The sequence below is a fragment of the Phyllobates terribilis genome, unplaced genomic scaffold (assembly GCF_046119375.1).
Source record: "Phyllobates terribilis strain yellow unplaced genomic scaffold, ASM4611937v1 Scaffold_3__8_contigs__length_932513732, whole genome shotgun sequence".
Taxonomy (NCBI): Eukaryota; Metazoa; Chordata; class Amphibia; order Anura; family Dendrobatidae; genus Phyllobates; species Phyllobates terribilis.
The window spans coordinates 66,561,248-66,582,303 of NW_027362763.1; the positions used below are offsets into that span (position 1 = coordinate 66,561,248).

The window sequence follows — 21,056 nt, forward strand, 5'->3', positions numbered from 1 at the left end:
CCATTTGGACCTCCGCCACCTGGTCAAAGATAGCAATTTTTTTTTTTATTCTATGTTATTTTAAGTAATTTACCTATCCAAATTTGTCCTGCTCTTAACCCATTTAGCTTCCTTTTGCAGCCCCCTAGCCCTTCCTATGACCAATTTACAGCCATTTTAACACACTGAAGTTCGGGTTCCCATTGACTTGTACTTGGTTTGGGGTCTAGTTTGTATACTGAATCAAACTTTTATCTCTAGTGCAGCCGAACCCAACGAACCTAAACATCCACGGGTCCTGATCACTTTATGACCTTTTTTTCAAACTGTTTAGGAGTAAGCTTATTTTGTTCATCTAATCTTGGGACACAATTCTGGCAGAAAAAGCTATGAAAAGTTGCAATTTTTTTGTGAACACAAATTTGCCCAAAAATGTTGGGACTTTTGCCAGTTTCATGCCCATTTCGCCGAGCTCTAATTTTACATTGTATTATTGTGTAATCAGTTCTTTGTTATATTCCCAAATAGGACAGTTTAAAAATGTAAAGTACGAGTTAATGTTATCATTTCAGAATCGAGACTGGCAGTTCTAGCATATTGTTGCTATCGCAAGCTGATCTTGGAGGATAGATCTGGTGCCCACATGTGATCAACTTGAATTTAGGGACCCACAATTTTAGTTGAAGATTTTCAGACCAGACAACCTTTTTAAAAAGGAAATTTACTAGTAAAGCAAAATCAGTCCATCCCCCACACAGTTGTAATTTGATGAAATTTACCGTGTCCTTTGTACATTTCTTCAAGCAATGCCACTTTAGCTCTTCCTGAAAATTCATCTGCGTGATTGACCAGGGCGTCTTTTACAGCCTCGTACCCACAGATGACAACAACTTTCTCTACTCCTAATTGTAAGGTGTACACGGGTCCATACTTCTTAGATAGCTGAAAAGTTAAATTAGTATTTTTTCAGTGAATGTCTTAATGATATTTTGCCTGTTTTTTTTATGGTGAACATATTCTAATTGTAGAGAAAAATTTCATCTAGAAGTTTTCTGATTTTATCTTAATAAACTTTAACCTCTTGCTGTCAATACTCAATAGGAAATAATACACAATAGGAAAAAACAAATAAGGATCATAAAAGAAAGGAGGACAAGACATAATTTCTAAATTGCCAAGTTTTTCTTAAAGTCCACATTCAGCCCATTAGGGCGTAGAGTATTCAACCTATGGATCCACTGTAATTACTTAGTTTTAAGAAGTTAAAAATTCTGTCGCGTCCTCTCCTCAGGGTCGGCACAAGGTCAATAATTCTTTTCACTTTGACCACAATCTATAAAATGTTTTGGGACTGGTAGATCAAGTTTTTTTCTTCCTAATAGTTTATCTATGATGGTTTAATCTGGTTTTTAGATCCCATGTGGTCTCCCCCACATACCACAGGTTACATGGACTTTGTAATAAATAAATTACATATTCAGAATCGCATGTTATATAGAGATTAATATTAAAAATGTAATTCGTAATAGGACACGAAAATCAATTTCCCTTAAGCATATTTACACAATTGATGTAGTTGAGGCAAGGATAACAACCTGTCCTCAACCGACCTGTCAAAGACAGCTGTTTACTCACTTTTAGTGGTCCACCATCTGAACGTGCTAGTATATCTTTGATATTTCTAGCACGTTTGTAGGAGAACAGGAGTGAATTCCCATACTATTCTATTCCTAATAAACACTTATTGCACCTAATAAACACCTTGCTGCTTTCCTCGCAATAGGTTACCATTGGAATTCTTTTAAGAATTTTATTTTTATTGGACCCAACACAAAGGAGAGTTTTTCATTCCAAAGAGTCGACTTTTACTTCTCCAGTTACTTTTTTTAGTAATTCCTTTACAATTTTTTTTTTCTCATATCTTTATAACAAGATTTAATAGTCTCTTTCTCACCAACTATTTTTTTGTTCGTAAAAACTGACAGTATAATAATAACTCTATCAGCTTTTTTGGATGATTGATGACTATTATATTTGAGTATATTATTTCTGTCCGTTGGCTTTGTATACAGTGCGGTCAAAAGTTTACCAGCTCTATACATAACAAACACATCCAAAAATTGATCCTCAGTTTCAAATTGAACCAAAGTAAATTTATTGTCACTGTCTCATTCAGAAAATTATCTAATACTAATACAAAGCCACCGGACAGAAATAATATACTCAAATATGAGAGTCATTTTCCAAAAAAGATGATGTCATTACCATATTGTTAGTTTTATGAACAAAAAGAATAGTCAGCGAAAAATAGACTATTAAATCTTGTTATAAAGATATGACAAAAACAATTTTGCAAAGGAATCAGAAAAAGTTACTGGAGAAGTGAGAAGTAAAAATCGACTCTTTGGAACTAAAAAGTCTCCTTTGTGATGGGTCCAATAAAGAAAAATTCTTAAAAGAATTCCAATGGTAACAACCCAATGTGAGGAAAGCAAGAATGCTGCTGATATCATTAAGAAATCCTGGCCAATGTTGGTTAGGTGTTTACAAGGAATAGAATAATATGGGAATCCACCCCTGTTCTCCTATAAACGAGCTAGAAAAATCAAAGACATACTCGTACGTTCAGATGTTGGATCATTAAAAGTGAGTGAACAACTGTCATTGACAGGTTGGTTGAGGGCAGGTTGTTATTAGTGTTGAGCGAGCATGCTCGCCACTGTTCGGTACTCGCCAGAGCATCTCACTACTCGGGATGTTCGGCGAGCACCGAGCATTTCCGGGTTACTCGGGCGGGAGCTCGGGTCTCTGCCCTGCATGTTTCACACTCTTTACAGAGCCAATGAACATGCAGGGATTGCCAGCCAGTCACTTTAATGCCGCAGCCATGTTGGTTGTGGGCATTACAGTGATTGGCTGGCCGCACAGCGTCACCTCGAGTATTTAAAACCGGGCACCGCCATCTTGAACACAGTCGCTCCGGATCAGATGGTGTAGGAAGAGTGCTGCTGAGCTAGGGAGAGATTTATACAGCGAAATAGGTAGTGTAGGGTCTCTAAAGCCTGCAAAATCAAACAAACAATCCTTCTCATGACTAATATCCATCCTAGATATCAGGCAGGCAGGCTGAATAGGAGACGCAGTGGTTATACCAACAAACACTGCATTACAGTCCTGTGTGCTGCTTTTCAAATTGCTAGACTTAGCCCCTGGTCTCAGGGGCCAGGAAAATTCCTTTTTTTTTCATCTAAATCCTCTTTTTTTATTTTTTTCCTCTGTCAGACTGTATAAATACCCGTCTTATTTACCTTTAGGTATCCCCCCCCCCAAAAAAAAATTGAGTGTGTCTGTAAGTGTTCAGACACAAATATATCTGTTTAAAAGAGTCTGGTGTAGGCCAGATTACTAGAACTGTGGCTTTGCAGTTCCACGGTTCAAATCTTTGTATAAAAAAAAACATTTTGAGTGTCTCGCTGACTGTTCAGACACAAATATATCTGTTTAAAAGATTCTGGTGTAGCCAGATAACTAGAACTGTGGTTTTCCTCTACCGCGGTTCAAATCTGGGTGTAATCCACCTTTTTGCATAAAAATTTTTTTTTAAGTGTCTCACTAACTGTTCAGACACAAATATATCTGTTTAAAAGATTCTGGTGTAGGCCAGATAACTAGAACTGTGGTTTTGCAGTTCCATAGTACAAATCTGGGTGTAATCCACCTTTTTGCATAAAAAAAAATGTTTCAGTGTCTCGCTGACTGTTCAGACACAAATATATCCGTTTAAAAGATTCTGGTGTAGGCCAGAGAACTAGAACTGTCATTTTGCAGTTACACGGTTCAAATCTCTGTATTATCCACTTTTTTGCCTTTTTTCCATTTAAAAAAACATTTAGAGTGTCTCGCTGACTGTTCAGACACAAATATATCTGTTTAAAAGATTCTGGTGTAGGCCAGATAACTGGAACTGTGGCTTTGCAGTTCCACAGTTCAAATCTCTGTATTATCCACTTTTTTGCCTTTGTTGCATAAAAAAAAACATTTTGAGTGTCTCGCTGACTGTTCAGACACAAATATATCTGTTTAAAAGATTCTGGTATAGGCCAGATATCTAGAACTGTGGTTTCCTCTTCCACGGTTCAAATCTTGGTGTAATCCACACTTTTGCATAAAAAAAAAACATTTTGAGCGTCCCGCTGACTGTTCAGACACAAATATATCTGTTTAAAAGAGACTAGTGTAGGCCAGATAACTAGAACTGTGGTTTTGCAGTTCCATGGTTCAAATCTCTGTATTATCCACTTTTTTGCCTTTTTTCCATAAAACAAAACTAATATTTTGAGTGTCTCGCTGACTGTTCAGACACAAATATATCTGTTTAAAAGAGTCTCGTGTAGGCCAGATAATTAAAACAGTGGTTTTGCAGTTTCATTGCTCAAATCTCTGTATTATCCACTTTTTTGCCTTTGTTCCATAAAAAAACATTTTGAGTGTCTCGCTGACTGTTCAGGCACAAATATATATGTTTAAAAGATTCTGGTGTAGGCCAGATAACTAGAACACTGGTTTTGCAGTTCCACAGATCAAATCTCTGTATTGTCTGCTTTTTTACCTTTTTTGCATAAAAAAAACATTTTGAGTGTCTTGCTGACTGTTCAGACACAAATATATCTGTTTATAAGATTTTGATGTAGGCCAGATAACTAGAACTGTGGTTTCCTCTTCCACGGTTCAAATCTGGGTGTAATCCACCCTTTTTCATAAAAAAAAATATTTGAGTGTCTCGCTGACTGTTCAGACACAAATATATCTGTTTAAAAGAGACTAGTGTAGGCCAGAGTACTAGAACTGTCACTTTGCAGTTACACGGTTCAAATCTCTGTATTATCCACTTTTTTGCCTTTTTTCCATTTAAAAAAACATTTTGAGTGTCGCGCTGACTGTTCAGACACAAATTTATCTGTTTAAAAGATTCTGTTGTAGGCCAGATAACTAGAACTGTGGTTTTGCAGTTCAATAGTTCAAATCTCTGTATTATCCACTTTTTTGCCTTTTTTGTGTAAAAATGACATTTCGAGTGTCTCGCTGACTGTTCAGACAAAAATTTATCTGTTTAAAAGAGTCTGGTGTAGGCCACATAACTAGAACTGTGGTTTTGAAGTTCCACGGTTCAAATCTCTGTATTACCACTTTTTTTGCCTTTTTTCCATAAAAAAAAGACATTTTGAGTGTCTCGTTGACTGTACAGACACAAATATATCTGTTTAAAAGAGTCTGGTGTAGGCCAGAGAACTAGAACTGTGGTTTTCCTCTTCCACGGTTCAAATCTGGGTGTAATCCACCCTTTTGCACAAAAAAAAAACATTTTGAGCGTCTCGCTGACTGTTCAGACACAAATATATCTGTTTAAAAGAGTCTGGTGTAGGCCAGAGAACTAGAACTGTGGTTTTGCAGTTCCATGGTTCAAATCTCTGTATTATCCACTTCTTTGCCTTTTTTCCATAAAAAAAAACTAATATTTTGTGTGTCTCGCTGACTGTTCAGACACAAATATATCTGTTTAAAAGAGTCTCGTGTAGGGCAGATAATTAGAACTGTGGTTTTGCAGTTTCATGGCTCAAATCTCTGTATTATCCACTTTTTTGCCTTTTCTCCTTAAAAAAACATTTTGAGTGTCTCGTTGACTGTTCAGGCACAAATATATATGTTTAAAAGATTCTGGTGTAGGCCAGATAACTAGAACTCTGGTTTTGCAGTTCCACAGATCAAATCTCTGTATTATCCACTTTTTTACCTTTTTTGCATAAAAAAAACATTTTGAGTGTCTTTCTGACTGTTCAGACACAAAAATATCTGTTTATAAGATTCTGATGTAGGCCAGATAACTAGAACTGTGGTTTCCTCTTCCATGGCTCAAATCTGGGTGTAATCCACCCTTTTGCATAAAAAAAAATATTTGACTGTCTCGCTGACTGTTCAGACACAAATATATCTATTTAAAAGAGTCTGGTGTAGGCCAGAGAACTAGAACTGTGGTTTAGCAGTTCCACGGTTCAAATCTCTGTTTTCTTCACTTTTTTGCCTTTTTTCCATAACAAAAACATTTTGAGTGTCTCGCTGACTGTTCAGACAAAAATATTTCTGTTTAAAAGAGTCTGGTGTAGGCCATATAACTAGAACTGTGGTTTTGCAGTTCCATGGTTCAGATCTCGGTATTATCCACTTTTTTGCCTTTTTTCCATAAAAAAACATTTTGAGTGTCTCGCTGACTGTTCAGACACATAGATATCTGTTTAAAAGATTCTGGTGTAGGCCAGATAAGTATAACTGTGGTTTGCAGTTCAACAGTTCAAATCTCTGTATTATACACCTTATTGCATAAAAAAACATTTTGAGTGTCTCGCTGACTGTTCAGACACAAATATATCTGTTTAAAATATTCTGGTGTAGGCCAGATAACTAGAACTGTGGTTTTCTCTTCCATGGTTCAAATCTGGGTGTAATCCACCTTTTTGCATAAAAAAAAAACATTTTGAGTGTCTCGCTGACTGATCAGACAAAAATATATCTGTGTAAAAGATTCTGGTGTAGACCAGATAACTAGAACTGTGGTTTACCTCTTCCACGGTTCAAATCTGGGTGTAAACCACCTTTTTGCATAAAAAAAAAACATTTTGAGTGTCTCGCTGATTGTTCAGACACAAATATATCTGTTTAAAAGATTCTGGTGTAGGCCAGATAAGTATAACTGTGGTTTTGCAGTTCCACAGTTCAAATCTTTGTATTATACACCTTATTGCATAAAAAAACATTTTGAGTGTCTCGCTGACTGTTCAGACACAAATATATCTGTTTAAAATATTCTGGTGTAGGCCAGATAACTAGAACTGTGGTTTTCTCTTTCATGGTTCAAATCTGGGTGTAATCCACCTTTTTGCATGAAAAAAAAACATTTTGAGTGTCTCGCTGACTGATCAGACAAAAATATATCTGTGTAAAAGATTCTGGTGTAGACCAGATACGAAGAACTGTGGTTTTCCTCTTCCACGGTTCAAATCTGGGTGTAAACCACCTTTTTGCATAAAAAAAAAAACATTTTGAGTGTCTCGCTGATTGTTCAGACACAAATATATCTGTTTAAAATATTCTGGTGTAAGCCAGAGAACTAGAACTGTCGTTTTGCAGTTCCACGGTTCAAATCTCTGTATTATCCACTCTTTTGCCTATTTTCCATAAAAAAAAAACAGTTTCAGTGTCTCGCTGACTGTTCAGACACAATTATATCTGTTTAAAAGATTCTGGTGTAGGCCAGATAACTAGAACTGTGGTTTTCCAGTTCCAAAATTCAAATCTCTGTATTATACACTTTTTTGCATAAAAAAACATTTTGAGTGACTCGCTGACTTTTCAGACACAAATATATCTGTTTAAAAGAGTCTGGTGTTGGCCAGATAACTAGAATTGTGGTTTTGCAGTTCCACAGTTCAAATCTCTGTATTATACACCATTTTGCATAAAAAAACATTTTGAGTGTCTCACTGACTGTTCAGACACAAATATATCTGTTTAAAATATTCTGGTGTAGGCCAGATAAAAAGAACTGTGGTTTCCTCTTCCACGGTTCAAATCTGGGTGTAAACCACCTTTTTGCATAAAAAAAAAAAAACATTTTGAGTGTCTCGCTGACTGTTCAGACACAAATATATCTGTTTAAAAGAGTCTGGTGTAGGCTAGATTTGTAGAACTGTGGCTTTGCAGTTCCACGGTTCAAATCTTTGTATTATCCACTTTTTTGCCTTTTTTCCATAAAAAAAACATTTTGTGTGTCTCGCTGACTGTTCAGACACAAATATATCTGTTTAAAAGATTCTGGTGTAGGCCAGATAACTAGAACTGTGGTTTTCCTCTTCCACGGTTCAAATCTGGGTGTAAACCACCTTTTTGCATAAAAAAAAAAAACATTTTGAGTGTCTCGCTGACTGTTCAGACACAAATATATCTGTTTAAAAGAGTCTGGTGTAGGCTAGATTTGTAGAACTGTGGCTTTGCAGTTCCACGGTTCAAATCTTTGTATTATCCACTTTTTTGCCTTTTTTCCATAAAAAAAACATTTTGTGTGTCTCGCTGACTGTTCAGACACAAATATATCTGTTTAAAAGATTCTGGTGTAGGCCAGATATCTAGAACTGTGGTTTCCTCTTCCACGGTTCAAATCTGGGTGTAAACCACCCTTTTGCATAAAAAAAAAACATATTGAGCGTCTCGCTGACTGTTCAGACAAAAATATATCTGTTTAAAAGAGTCTGGTGTAGGCCAGAGAACTAGAACTGTGGTTTTGGAGTTCCATGATTCAAATCTCTGTATTATCCACTTTTTTGCCTTTTTTCCATAAAAAAAAACATTTTGAGTGTCTCGCTGACTGTTCAGACACAAATATATATGTTTAAAAGATTCTGGTGTAGGCCAGATAACTAGAACTCTGGTTTTGCAGTTCCGCAGATCAAATCTCTGTATTATCCACTTTTTTACCTTTTTTTGCATAAAAAAAACATTTTGAGTGTCTTGCTGACTGTTCAGACACAAATATGTGAGTTTAAAAGATTCTGGTGTAGGCCAGATAACTAGTACTGTGGTTTCCTCTTCCACGGTTCAAATCTGGGTGTAATCCACCCTTTTGCATAAAAAAAATATTTCAGTGTCTCGCTGACTGTTCAGACACAAATATATCTATTTAAAGAGTCTAGTGTAGACCAGAGAAGTAGAACTGTGGTTTAGCAGTTCCAGAGTTCAAAACTCTGTATTATACACCTTTTTGCATAAAAAAAACATTTTGGGTGTCTCGCTGACTGTTCAGACACAAGTATATCTGTTTAAAGGAATCTGGTGTAGGTAAGATAACAAGAAATGTGGTTTGGCAGTTCCATGGTTCAAATCTCTGTATTTTCCACTTTTTTTTTCCTTTTTTGCTTAAAAAAAACATTTTGAGTGTCTCGCTGACTCTTCAGACACAAAAATATCTGTTTAAAAGATTCTGGTGTAGGCCAGATAACTAGAAATGTGGTTTCCTCTTCCACGGTTCAAATCTGGGTGTAATCCACCCTTTTGCATAAAAAAAGAAATTTAATGTCTCGCTGACTGTTCAGATAAAAATATATCTGTGTAAAAGATTCTGGTGTAGGCCAGATAACTAGAACTGTTGTCTTTCAGTTCCACAGTTCAAATCTCTGAATTATACACCTTTTTGCATAAAAAAAACATTTTGAGTGTCTCCCTGACTGTTCAGACACAAAAATATCTGCTTAAAAGATTTTGGTGTAGGCCAGATAACTAGAACTGTGGTTTCCTCTTCCACGGTTTAAATCTGGGTGTAATCCACCTTATTGCATAGAAAAATTTTTTTTGAGTGTCTCGCTGACTGTTCAGACACAAATATATCTGTTTAAAAGAGTCTGGTGTAGGTAAGATAGCTGGAACTGTGGTTATGCAGTTCCACAGTTCAAATCTCTGTATTATCCACTTTTTTGCCTTTTCTCCATAAAAAATAAACATTTTGAGTCTCTCGCTGACTGTTCCGACACAAATATATCTGATTAAAAGAGTCTGGTGTAGGCCAGATAACTAGAATTGTGGTTTTGCAGTTCCATGGTTCAAATCTCTGTATTATCCACTTTTTTGTCTTTTATCCATAAAAAAACCTTTTCAGTGTCTCGCTGACTGTTCAGACAAAAATATATCTGTTTAAAAGAGTCTGGTGTAGGCCAGATAACTAGAATTGAGGTTTTCCTTTTCCACGGTTCAAATCTGTGTGTATTCCACCCTTTTGCATAAAAAAAAATATTTGAGTGTCTCGCTGACTGTTCAGACACAAATGTATCTGTTTAAAAGAGTCTGGTGTAGGGCAGAGAACAAGAACTGTGGTTTAGCAGTTCCACGGTTCAAATCTCTGTTTTATCCACTTTTTTGCCTTTTTTCCATAACAAAAACATTTTGAGTGTCTCGCTGACTGTTCAGACAAAAATATTTCTGTTTAAAAGAGTTTGGTGTAGGCCATATAACTAGAACTGTGGTTTTTTCAGTTCCATGGTTCAAATCTCTGTATTATCCTCTTTTTTGCCTTTTTTCCATAAAAAAACATTTTGACTGTCTCGCTGACTGTTCAGACACATAGATATCTGTTTAAAAGATTCTGTTGTAGGTCAGATAATTATAACTGTGGTTTTGCAGTTCCACAGTTCAAATCTCTGTATTATACACCTTTTTGCATAAAAAAACATTTTGAGTGTCTCGCTGACTGTTCAGACACAAATATATCTGTTTAAAATATTCTGGTGTAGGCCAGATAACTAGAACTGTGGTTTCCTCTCCCATGGTTCAAATTTGGGTGTATTCCACCTTTTTGCATAAAAAAAAAACATTTTGAGTGTCTCGCTGACTGTTCAGACAAAAATATATCTGTGTAAAAGATTCTGGTGTACACCAGATAACTAGAACTGTGGTTTTCCTCTTCCACGGTTCAAATCTGGGTGTAAACCACCTTTTGCATAAAAAAAAAACATTTTGAGTCTCTCGCTGACTGTTCAGACACAAATATATCTGTTTAAAAGATTCTGGTGTCAGCCAGAGAACTAGAACTGTCGTTTTGCAGTTCCACGGTTCAAATCACTGTATTATCCACTCTTTTGCCTTTTTTCCATAAAAAAAAACAGTTTGAGTGTCTCGCTGACACAAATATATCTGTTTAAAAGATTCTGGTGTAGGCCAGATAACAAGAACTGTGGTTTCCTCTTTCACGGTTCAAATCTGGGTGTAAACCACCTTTTTGCATAAAAAAAAACATTTTGAGTGTCTCGCTGACTGTTCAGACACAAATATATCTGTTTAAAAGATTGTCGTGTAAGCCAGAGAACTAGAACTGTCGTTTTGCTGTTCCACAGTTCAAATCTCTGTATTATCAACTCTTTTGCCTTTTTTCCATAAAAAAAAGCGTTTTGAGTGTCTCGCTTACTGTTCAGACACAAATATATATGTTTAAAAGATTCTGGTGTAGGCCAGATAACTAGAACTGTGGCTTTGCAGTTCCACGGTTAAAATCTCTGTATTATCCACTTTTTTGCCTTTTTTCCATAAAAGATAAACATTTTGAGTCTCTCGCTGACTGTTCAGACAAAAATATATCTGTTTAAAAGATTCTGGTGTAGGCCAGATAGCTAGAACTGTGGTTTTCCTCTTCCACAGTTCAAATCTGGGTGTAATCCACATTTTTGCATTAAAAAAAAACATTTTAAGTGTCTCGCTGACTGTTCAGACACAAATATATCTGTTTAAAAGATTCTTGTGTAGGCCAGATAACTAGAACTATGGTTTTGCAGTTCCACAGTTCAAATCTCTGTATTATCTACTTTTTTGCCTTTTTTCCATAAAAAAGAAACATTTTGAGTGTCTCGCTGACTGTTCAGACACAAATATATCTGTTTAAAGGATTCTGGTGTAGGCCAAATAGCTAGAACTGTGGTTTTGCAGTACCATGGTTCAAATCTCTGTATTATCCACTTTTTTGCCTTTTTTTCATAAAAAAAACATTTTGAGTGTCTCGCTGACTGTTCAGACACAAATATATCTGTTTAAAAGATTCTGTTGTAGGCCAGATAACTAGAACTGTGGTTTTCCTCTTCCATGGTTCTAATCTCCTTTTATTACCCTTTTTTCATTGATAGTGCGATTGTAAACTATTATAAGTAATTTACAATGGGCAAGGCGCGTGGCAAGGGACGTAGAACTGGACGTTCTGGTGATGGTGCTTGCAGAGGACAGGGGCCGTGGCCAAGGTGAAAAGTGCCACAGCCAACAGCCACATCTTCTCGCTCCCAGTTCTTGACCGAATTACTAGGGAAGCACACAACAGCACCACTATTCCGAACTGATCAGTATGAACAGGCTATTAATTTGATAGCATATAATACTTCCACTCACGTGGGCACCACCACCTCCGGTCTGTCTTCCACATGGTCAAGTGTTAGTAGCCGTGAGTCTCGACTGCATACTCCTCCTCACTCTGATACTCCTTCCTCCCACCATGCCTAGTTTCGTAAGACAGCAACTGATCCCACACTTGGACACTCTGAAGAGCTGTTCACTGGTCCATTTCCATATTTGTGCCCCTCGCCTGCTCCACTTGAAGTGGTGGAAGAGGAGATCCCATGTAGCGATGCCCAAATATTTGAACAGCCACGGCCACAGGAAGGCGATGCTGGCAATTTGTCACAAGAGGTGGATGATGACAAGACTCAATTGCCACGAATTGAGGAGGAGGAGGTGCGGAAGCGGAAGTGGAGGAGGTGGTGGATGATCTAGTAACTGACCCAACGTGGCAGGAGGACAAGCAGAGCGAGGCCAGCAGCACACAGGCGGAGGGAGGCAGAGTACCCAACAGGCAGGAAGAAGCAGTGTGGTGGCCGCAGACAGAAGGTGGGCAACCGTTCCCCGTAACATCAACATGAGGGACGTTGCCAGTACAACCGGTAGGTCTTCCACAGTCTTTAATTTTTTTAAAGACTCTGCTCATAACCCCAAAAAGGCCATTTGTACCACCTGCCAGGCCAGCATCAGCAGGTGTGACAAAACTACCAGCCTGACCACCACCAGCATGATCAGGCACATGTCAGCAAAGCACCCGACTTTGTGGGGCGAACCCCAGGGTCCACAACCAGTGTCAGCGGGTGTCAAGGGTGCTTCTTCCGCTGTTGTGGTGCAAGAGAACCCCCTCTTGTGCGTGCAAGGCAATCCCCTGTCCATACTGCATGCAAAGATGCTCCCTCCTCTCAGTCTTCACTTGTTATGGCAGTTTCTCAAGAAACAGCATCAACGTCAACGTCCACGTCCCACGGCAGCGTTCAATTGTCCATATCCGAGACCTTTGAATGAAAGCGCAAATTCGCAGCCAACGCACCACAGGCCACAGTCCTAAAGTCGCACATTTCACAACTGCTTGCGTTGGAAATGCTACCTTTTAGGCTGGTGGAGACGGAATCCTTCCGCAATCTTATGGCGGTGGCTGTCCCTCGGTACTCGGTCCCCAGCTGATACTATTTTGCCCGGTGTGCAATCCCCGCACTACACAAACACGTGTCCCAAAACATCTGCCGTGCCCTCAACAACGCAGTTACTGGGAGAGTCCACCTGACAACGGACACATGGACAAGTGCTTGTGGCCAGGGACGGTACATCTCCCTGACGTCACACTCGGTAAACATAGTGGAAGCCGGGACCCAGTCGGACATGGGACGGAGCATATCCTCCCCACACCGAGGATTGCGGGCCCTTTGTCAGTCAGAGTTGCCCCTACAGTGTACAGCTCCTGTACATCATCCTCCTCCTCATGTTCATCCTCCATCTCAGATATCACCACATCAGTTACAAGCTGGAAGCACTGCAGTACTGCTTCAGCCAAGTGGCAACAGGCTGTGCTGAAACTCACAAGCTTAGGTGATAAACCTCACACTGCTAGTGAGTTGTGGACAGCTATGAAAGAGCAGGCAGATCTGTGGCTGAGACCGCTGAACCTACATCCAGGCATGGTCGTGTGTGACAATGGCCGTAACCTGGTGGCGGCTCTGAGGTGAGGCGAGATCACGCACATGCCATGCCTGGCTCATGTGCTTAACCCCATGGTTCAGCGGTTCCTTAAATCATACCCCGAGTTGCCAGATCTGCTCGTCAAAGTACTCCGCCTGTCAGCTCATTTTCGCAAGTCGGCTACAGCTTCCGCCGCCCTTGCTGTGTTGCAGTAGCGTTTGCAGCTTCCGGCACACCAACTGGTGTGTGATGTCCCGACACGTTGGAACTCTACCCTCCACATGTTGCAAAGGATTTGTGAGCAGAAGAGAGCAGTTGTGGAGTACTAGCTTCAACAAGACCGTCGATATTCAGGTCAGACTCCACACATAAGACCTCAGGAGTTGACCTGGATGTCTGACATATGTACCATCCTGGAGAAAAGAGTATTCTCAATTGCAAAAAGAACTTCGGCACTCCATACATGAATATATAAGAAATATTGTATCTAGACTAATGTCACTTTGAAAAATGAAGTTTTTTTGCGCATAATTTGGCCAATTTATGTGTGCCCATCAACCACGACAAGGTCACCTTCGTATGATGGGAAACTACGCTACGCTGCCACTGGATATGCGACTCTTTGGCTGTAAGCCAGTATGAACAATATGTCTCTGCTTGGGCTTTTAACCTACAATGTATGGGCTGGTAGAGCTAGTTAAAACCACCTGTGACTGAATGGAAGGGACACATGGTCAGAAAAAAGGCTGTCAAACTTCTAATAGTGTGAACACAGAATATAATTGCTTAAAACTAAAGAATTACAGTGGATCCATAGGTTGAATATTCTACGCCCTAATGGGCTGAATGTGGAAATTAAGATTAATCTGGCAATTTAGAAATAATGTCTTGTCCTCCTTTCTTTATGATCCCTATTCTTTTTTTGCTTTCGTGTATTTTAGATTTCTTTTTTGATAATGTATTTATTTGATTTTAATTATTGTTTTTTTCCCCTTGTTCTCTAGATCACTTGCAACAATGAATATTCAATTGAAGCGTGACTCACCCCCTTTCTTGCTGCATAAAAATTTGAAAAACATAATAAAATGCCTTTATAATTTTTTTTTCTTTTGCTTTTAATAAAAAAGAAACTTCTATGGTCTTCCTAAGTAATAATCCATTTTACAGTCTATATGGGACATTGTGAAAACTGGAAAGGAAAGTTTGGGAAATCAGCCTTTAATCTATATTTGATTGGGGTTGAATGTTGTGCCCCTAACAGGATCCATATTTCTCCTTTATTCAATTGTCTTGGCCATACCAACCCCAGCTAATAGGGTGTTTTGCTTAAAGACTTACTGATCAGGCTAATAGATCAGATCTGCGGTTTAACCAATTATGGATTGATATAAATTTTTCCATACTCCAGGTTATTGTCCCTTTTATAAAACATTGCGGTGTTAATATGCTATTATTCTCATTGGACACAAATTGTCTGATATTGAGACTTCAATGCCATTATGGGCAAGCCAGTGATGTAAAATTACATAGACTGTATTCTTTAATATGATGATGATCTGACCATGCCCCGGTGAATGAGTGGATTCTTTGTTTTTTTTTCTTTCATCTGATATGCACATATACAGACATGTGCTATGGGAATGACCTTACTAAAAATGACGTGGGTGACTTTTTTTCGCTCAGAACGCCTGCGGTCACAGCATCTTCCTGATTAGATTACTGACATGCGCTTATGGAAGAGTTAGACACCGAAATAGGGGCTTCATATGATATGCTTGATGGGGAGAGTCCTGCTTCACACTAAAATCACCTGTCACATGATTGTCAATTAACATTCTTAGCACTCTGTAGAAATATGGATATGATGTATTCACTATCTGCACTTTGTTGATTAAATTATTTAAATAATAATGACTGTATTCATTCTTAAACTAGAAATGAACTACTGTTATGCACTTTAATATCTGTACTGATGTACAATGGATGGATGTACCTATAAAGACCTTGCTTTATCACTTGTACACTGCTTGAGAAAGATTCTCAACATAAACCGAAATGTTGCTGAGCCCCAATGGGCAATTAAATCACACTTTTTTTCCCCTAAATTCTTGATGGAGTGCTGCTTTAATTTTTTTTTAGCTATCTGGAGGTTTGGTAATTGCCTGAATGATTTTGCACCCATATTGATTTTATGTTGTCTGCTAGTGTTGCTTCTTTTTTTTCTTTTCTAAATAGATAGATAGATATGGGACAGATAGATAACAGTGAGAAATATAAATAGTGTTGTGTGTGTATTTTACTGTACATGTGCTAAGCTAATGTTTAATAAATAAAGAAGTGAAAAAAATGACGCGGGGTTCTCCTATTTTTGATAAACAGCAAAGGTAAAGCACACAGCTGCATCCTAATATTATCAGGCTGGGAAGGTCCATGGATATTAGCCCCTTCCCAGCCTAATAAAACCAGCCCTCAGCCACACCAGAAGTGGTGCATCACATTAGATGTGCCAATTCTGGCATTTTGTACGGCTCTTCCCGATTGTCCTGGAGCAGTGTCAATCAGGTATAATGGTAGTTGGGGTTGAGGACAGCTGTGATTTGCCAAATATCACATCTGGCATCATGCCCTGGGGATAGTAATGAAGAGCTTTCTATCAGACACCCCCATTGCTAACCCAGTGATAAAAAAAAACCCTCAAACACAAAAAATAGTTTATTTTAATAAAGACTCCCTTCACTTTGCCTCGTTCACCAATTTATTGAAAAAAAAAAATCCCATGCTGTAATCAACCAAATTGTAGTCCAGAAATGGGAAAAACAGAAGAAGGCAGAAATAAAAACAAAAGACAGTCGTTCGTTCACCAATTTATTGAAGAAATGAACCCCGAATCTGACTCCGGTGTCTGTAAATAGCAGTAACGTTCCTGCTATTCACACGAGCCAGGTACTGACATCAGCAGTCATCATTGTCGCCGGTGCCTGTGAATAGTGGTCACTTTACTGCTATTCACAGATGCAAAGTCAGTTTCGGGGAACATGGACTACTGTACATCGGACCTGCTTAGGAACATTTTTTCAATAAATTGATGAATGAGGGATAGTGAGGAGTAGTCTTTTGCTCAAGTAAAGGATTTTTTTCTGTTTGTGGTTTTTTTTTTATTACTGGGTTAGTAATGGGAGTGTCTGCTAACCAAGTCTCCATTACTAACACCAGGGGTTGATGTCAGCTGTGATTTTTGACAAATCACAGCTGTCATTAACCCCAAATCCCATTAACCCAATTGCCACAGCACCAGGGCTATCGGGAAGAACCTGGCCAAGCTCATGAATTGGGCATTTAATGTGATGCGCCAATTCTGCAGCAGATGCGGGCTGTTATTTTTAGGCTTAGGATTGCCCAATAACACTGGACCTTTCCAACCTGATAATATCAGCTCACAGCTATCTGCTTTACTTTTGCTGGTTATTTAAAATAGGGGGACCCCAAGTTATTTTTTTCATTTATTTATTAGCTTAATACATGTACAATAAACTATACATGGAAGCTACTGTTATATCTCACAGATATCTATCTATCTATTTATCTATTTGCACACCTCATCTAACATACCAAAGGGAGACAAAAAGGCAAGCATCAAAAAGGCATTAAAAATGCATACAAAAACGTAAGTGAACAAAGGTGGGGATTGAAATTCAGCTGCGTCACAAACTGAACTAACACTGATTGTCGGTACGTGCCCTACGTTTTCTTGATGAGTGATTTGTGGTTCTTAAAAGTCACTAAAGATTGTTAAGGGCAAAATAAAAAGCATATTTTATATGAGAATTCGCAGACACAATGTCTTAAAAAAATGGCACCGAGTAGCGCAGTATGCACATGCTCTGAATCCAGCGCCATTTTATTGAAGTATTGTACTACAAAATTAAAGGGAACCTGTCACCAGAAATAACACTGTTATCCTGGAGATGTCTGGTTAATCTGCAGATTTACAGCGTTATTATGCTGCCCGCCACCTGCACGCAGCCGAATGCAACAGGGAGAATATTAACTTTATTCTTCCCGTCAGCATTTGGCTTCAGTCATGAGGGTGGGGGGTGTCACGGGTTCAGTCATTGCTCTCAGAATACAGAGTGGCTGCTGTAACTGCACCCATGGTATTGACTGACACTGGCTCTACTGGCCAGCTGTCATTCAGGGCCAGGGGCGCAGTTACTGCAGCCGTTCTGTTATTCTCATAGCAATGACTGAACCTGCGGCGCACCTGCCCCCATGGCTGAAGCCAAATGCTAGTGAGAAGAATAAATTTCATATTCTCCCCGCTGCATTTGGCTGTGTGCAGGCACTGGACAGCATAATAATGATGTTAATCCACAGATTAACTGCATATCTGCAGGTTAATAGCGTTATTTCTGGTGACAGGTTCACCGTTAACATAGCAGAAAAATGTACCAATTAAAATGCTCGCCACCCAGGCATAGAACAGGTTCAATAGCTAGTCCTGGTATATGCTCCAGCATCCTTGTATATGATCCCCCATTCTTGTATATGGTCCCTCAGCCTGGTATATGCTCCCCCAGCCTGCTTATGTGCTCACCCTGCCTGGTCCCCCAACCTATTATATGCTCCCCCATCCTGGTCCCCCATCCTCTTATATGCTGCTTCATCCTGGTAAATGCTCCCCCATGATGGTATCCCCCATCCTATTATATGCTCTCCCATCCTGGTATATGCTCATCCATCATGGTATATGCTCCCCCATCCTGGTCTACCATCCTATTATATGCTCCCCCATCCTGATATATGTTCCCCCATCCTGGTATATGCTCCCCCATCCTGGTCCCCAATCCTTTTATATACTCACCCATCTTGTTATATACTCCCCCATCCTGGTCCCCCATCCTATTATATGCTCCCTCATCCTGGTTTATGTTCCCCCATCCTGGTATATGCTCCTTCATCCTAGTATATGCTCCCCCATCTTGGTATATGCTCCCCCATCCTGGTCCACGATCCTATTATATGCTCAGCTAGCCTCGTATATGCTTCCCCATCCTAATATATGCTCCTCCATCATGGTATATGCTCCCCCATCCTAGTCCCCAATCCCACTATATGCTCCCCCATCCTGATATATGCTCACCCAGCCTGGTCTCCCTCATCTTATTATATGCTACCCCATACTGGTACATGCTCCCTCATCATGGTACCCCATCCTATTATATGCTCCCCCATCCTGGTATATGCTCCCCCAGCTTGGTCCCCAATCCTATTGTATGCTCCCCCATCCTGGTCCCCCATCCTATTATATGCTCCCCCATCCTGGTCCCTGATCCTATTATATGTTCCCCTATCCTGGTATATGCCTCCCATCTTGCCTGTGCTGTTGTTCAATACATATATACATATAAAAATACCACTCCTATTCACATTTCCCCTGCAGCACATCATCTGTGTTAAAAAATTTAATAAAATGGCGTCAGAGTCAGCGTCTGTGCATACCGTGCTATCCCGCTCTATGCGTGCAAAATGGCCTTCAATAAAATGACGCCATAGATCGACATATACACATGCACTAACTCCGGCGCCACACTCCTCCTCCAACCTTATCCTCCTCCCTGGACTACCGGTGTATTAACGCTGGATGCGTCCTTCTGACTCCAGCCGTGCTGACCTTCCCTTGAGAAAGCCTGAATGCTCCACGCGAAATGCGCGTCTGGCAGCGGGGTACGTCTACTTTGACACTCTTTTGGCGCCTGTCCATCTCTGGGTAAGCGGTGCGGGCTTTACTTGAATTCATATTATATGTACAATTGTGACACTAGCCCTTTAGGATTCTATACTGGCTATGCTCCTTTATGGTGATACGATATACTTACTACAATTGACCACTTGGTCTGCAAGGTCATTTATCAACCAGAGTTTCCTATATGTGGCTATTTCTTTGCTGCAGCGGTTGATCCAACTTAGCTGTTAGTACTTACTTGGCTACGTGCCCCAGCTCTAGGCGCCTTATATGTTTCCGTATTTCACATTTTACACACATCCTATTTTATCTTTTTATGTACTGATTGTAGAAATTATACCTCATATATTTAATAAAGTATTGTTTTATACTCTCAACTTGACAACTCCTTTTTCTTTTGTTTCTTTACACTGCGCAGGAGCAGGCTATACCGGCTTCGGACAGAAAAACACATCCAGCGTTATATTATAAATATATGAGCCAAAAAAAGAGCCAGGCAAACTGTGAGAAGGAAGTCTAAAGTAATAAATATTTAACGGATTTGCTATCTGCAATATGTGGCCCTATTATGTTCCCATTCCTTCCAGGTGACAGAATCATAACCTTTTAGGATAAAATAGTCAATATACTGAATGTTACCTGATGCATTGTGATATATGGCTTCTTCATGTCTAGTATGTGCAGATTTCCAATGATTGGTAGCGGTCGAGGTCCGGGGGGAAAATTATAAGCAATTTTTTTCCGTTCAATAAAAAACAGGACAAAAAAAAGGCATAAAATAATAGACAGAACCAACGTGATGGGATCAGATGGGATCATAATGTCAGGAAGGGTTTCTGTAGAAAGACAAATAGAAACACATAAATGTGCTAACATCTATAAACATTATCTATCTATCTATCTATCTATCTATCTATCTATCTATCTATTATTAATCCATCTATCTATGTATCTGTCTTTGTATTGCATGTCTTTCTTTCTTTTTCTTTCTTTCCTTCTTTCTTTCCTTCTGCCATTTAAAGTACATTTACATGGTATATCTATAAATCTATCTTATCGTACCTGAAATCCTTCTGTTTTCTCAGTACTATTTTTCAGCCCTTCCAAATTAATGCTTACGCTGTTAATGAAATGTCCACGACTGGATCCTGCTCTTCAGTGTGATTTTGCACTTCTGATTCACATTGCATAACATCGAAAATGTAATGTGATATTTACAACCCGCCCAGATATTCGGGCCAAGAAATTGTTTTCTTTGAGATTTGCTGTGCTGTGGAGCAAAGTTTTCCTATAACAGAGTTCAGCTACAAATTATATCCAACTGACTGGAGGACCCAACATGTCCATGAATAGCACAGACAAGTGGTGATGCTGCAGAGGAGTTTCAGATCTGTGGTCTACTCTCTCCTACAGCTGGAGCTGGTTATACACATATGGTAGCTATCGGCTGATTGGATGCTCGGCGGATTGTTATTCTCCATACACATGAACGCTCAGAACAACCAATGGGGACAAAATAAATTGCTGCCTGACTCCACTGCTGTCAGACACCTCCGGCGAACACTTATCACTAAAGAAAACAAAAAGGGCATCGTGTTTAAGTTCAAATTGTTGGATTCTTCTCTTCCCCTAAATCATCTGTTGAATGAAATTCTAGAGGCTTTCATTGATGTTCAGTCAATCTCACGGATAACGGAGTGTTCAGCTGACTTTAATCTATTGTGTATGTAACACCCCTTTAGGGCTACCATGGTACGCTAGGTGT

At 39.2% G+C, this 21,056-nt stretch overlaps 1 protein-coding gene across 3 annotated transcripts in view; it reads right to left on the reverse strand.

Moving 5' to 3' along the window:
* Nucleotides 1-20,664, reverse strand: part of LOC141258813 (cytochrome P450 2K1-like) — a 312,341-nt gene extending 291,677 nt beyond the window's left edge. Inside the window, exons 1-3 of one of the 3 annotated variants that reach the window (XM_073673963.1) lie at nucleotides 20,354-20,664; nucleotides 19,931-20,127; nucleotides 759-921 (exon numbers count right to left, since the gene is read on the reverse strand). In XM_073673963.1, the coding sequence (XP_073530064.1) occupies nucleotides 759-921; nucleotides 19,931-20,110 (343 nt within the window). In that variant the 5' untranslated portion in view covers nucleotides 20,111-20,127; nucleotides 20,354-20,664. The remainder of the gene's footprint in view (nucleotides 1-758; nucleotides 922-19,930; nucleotides 20,128-20,353) is intronic. The other 2 variants (XM_073673962.1, XM_073673961.1) reach the window with 2 other exon arrangements.
* Between the last annotated feature and the right edge of the window lie 392 nt (nucleotides 20,665-21,056).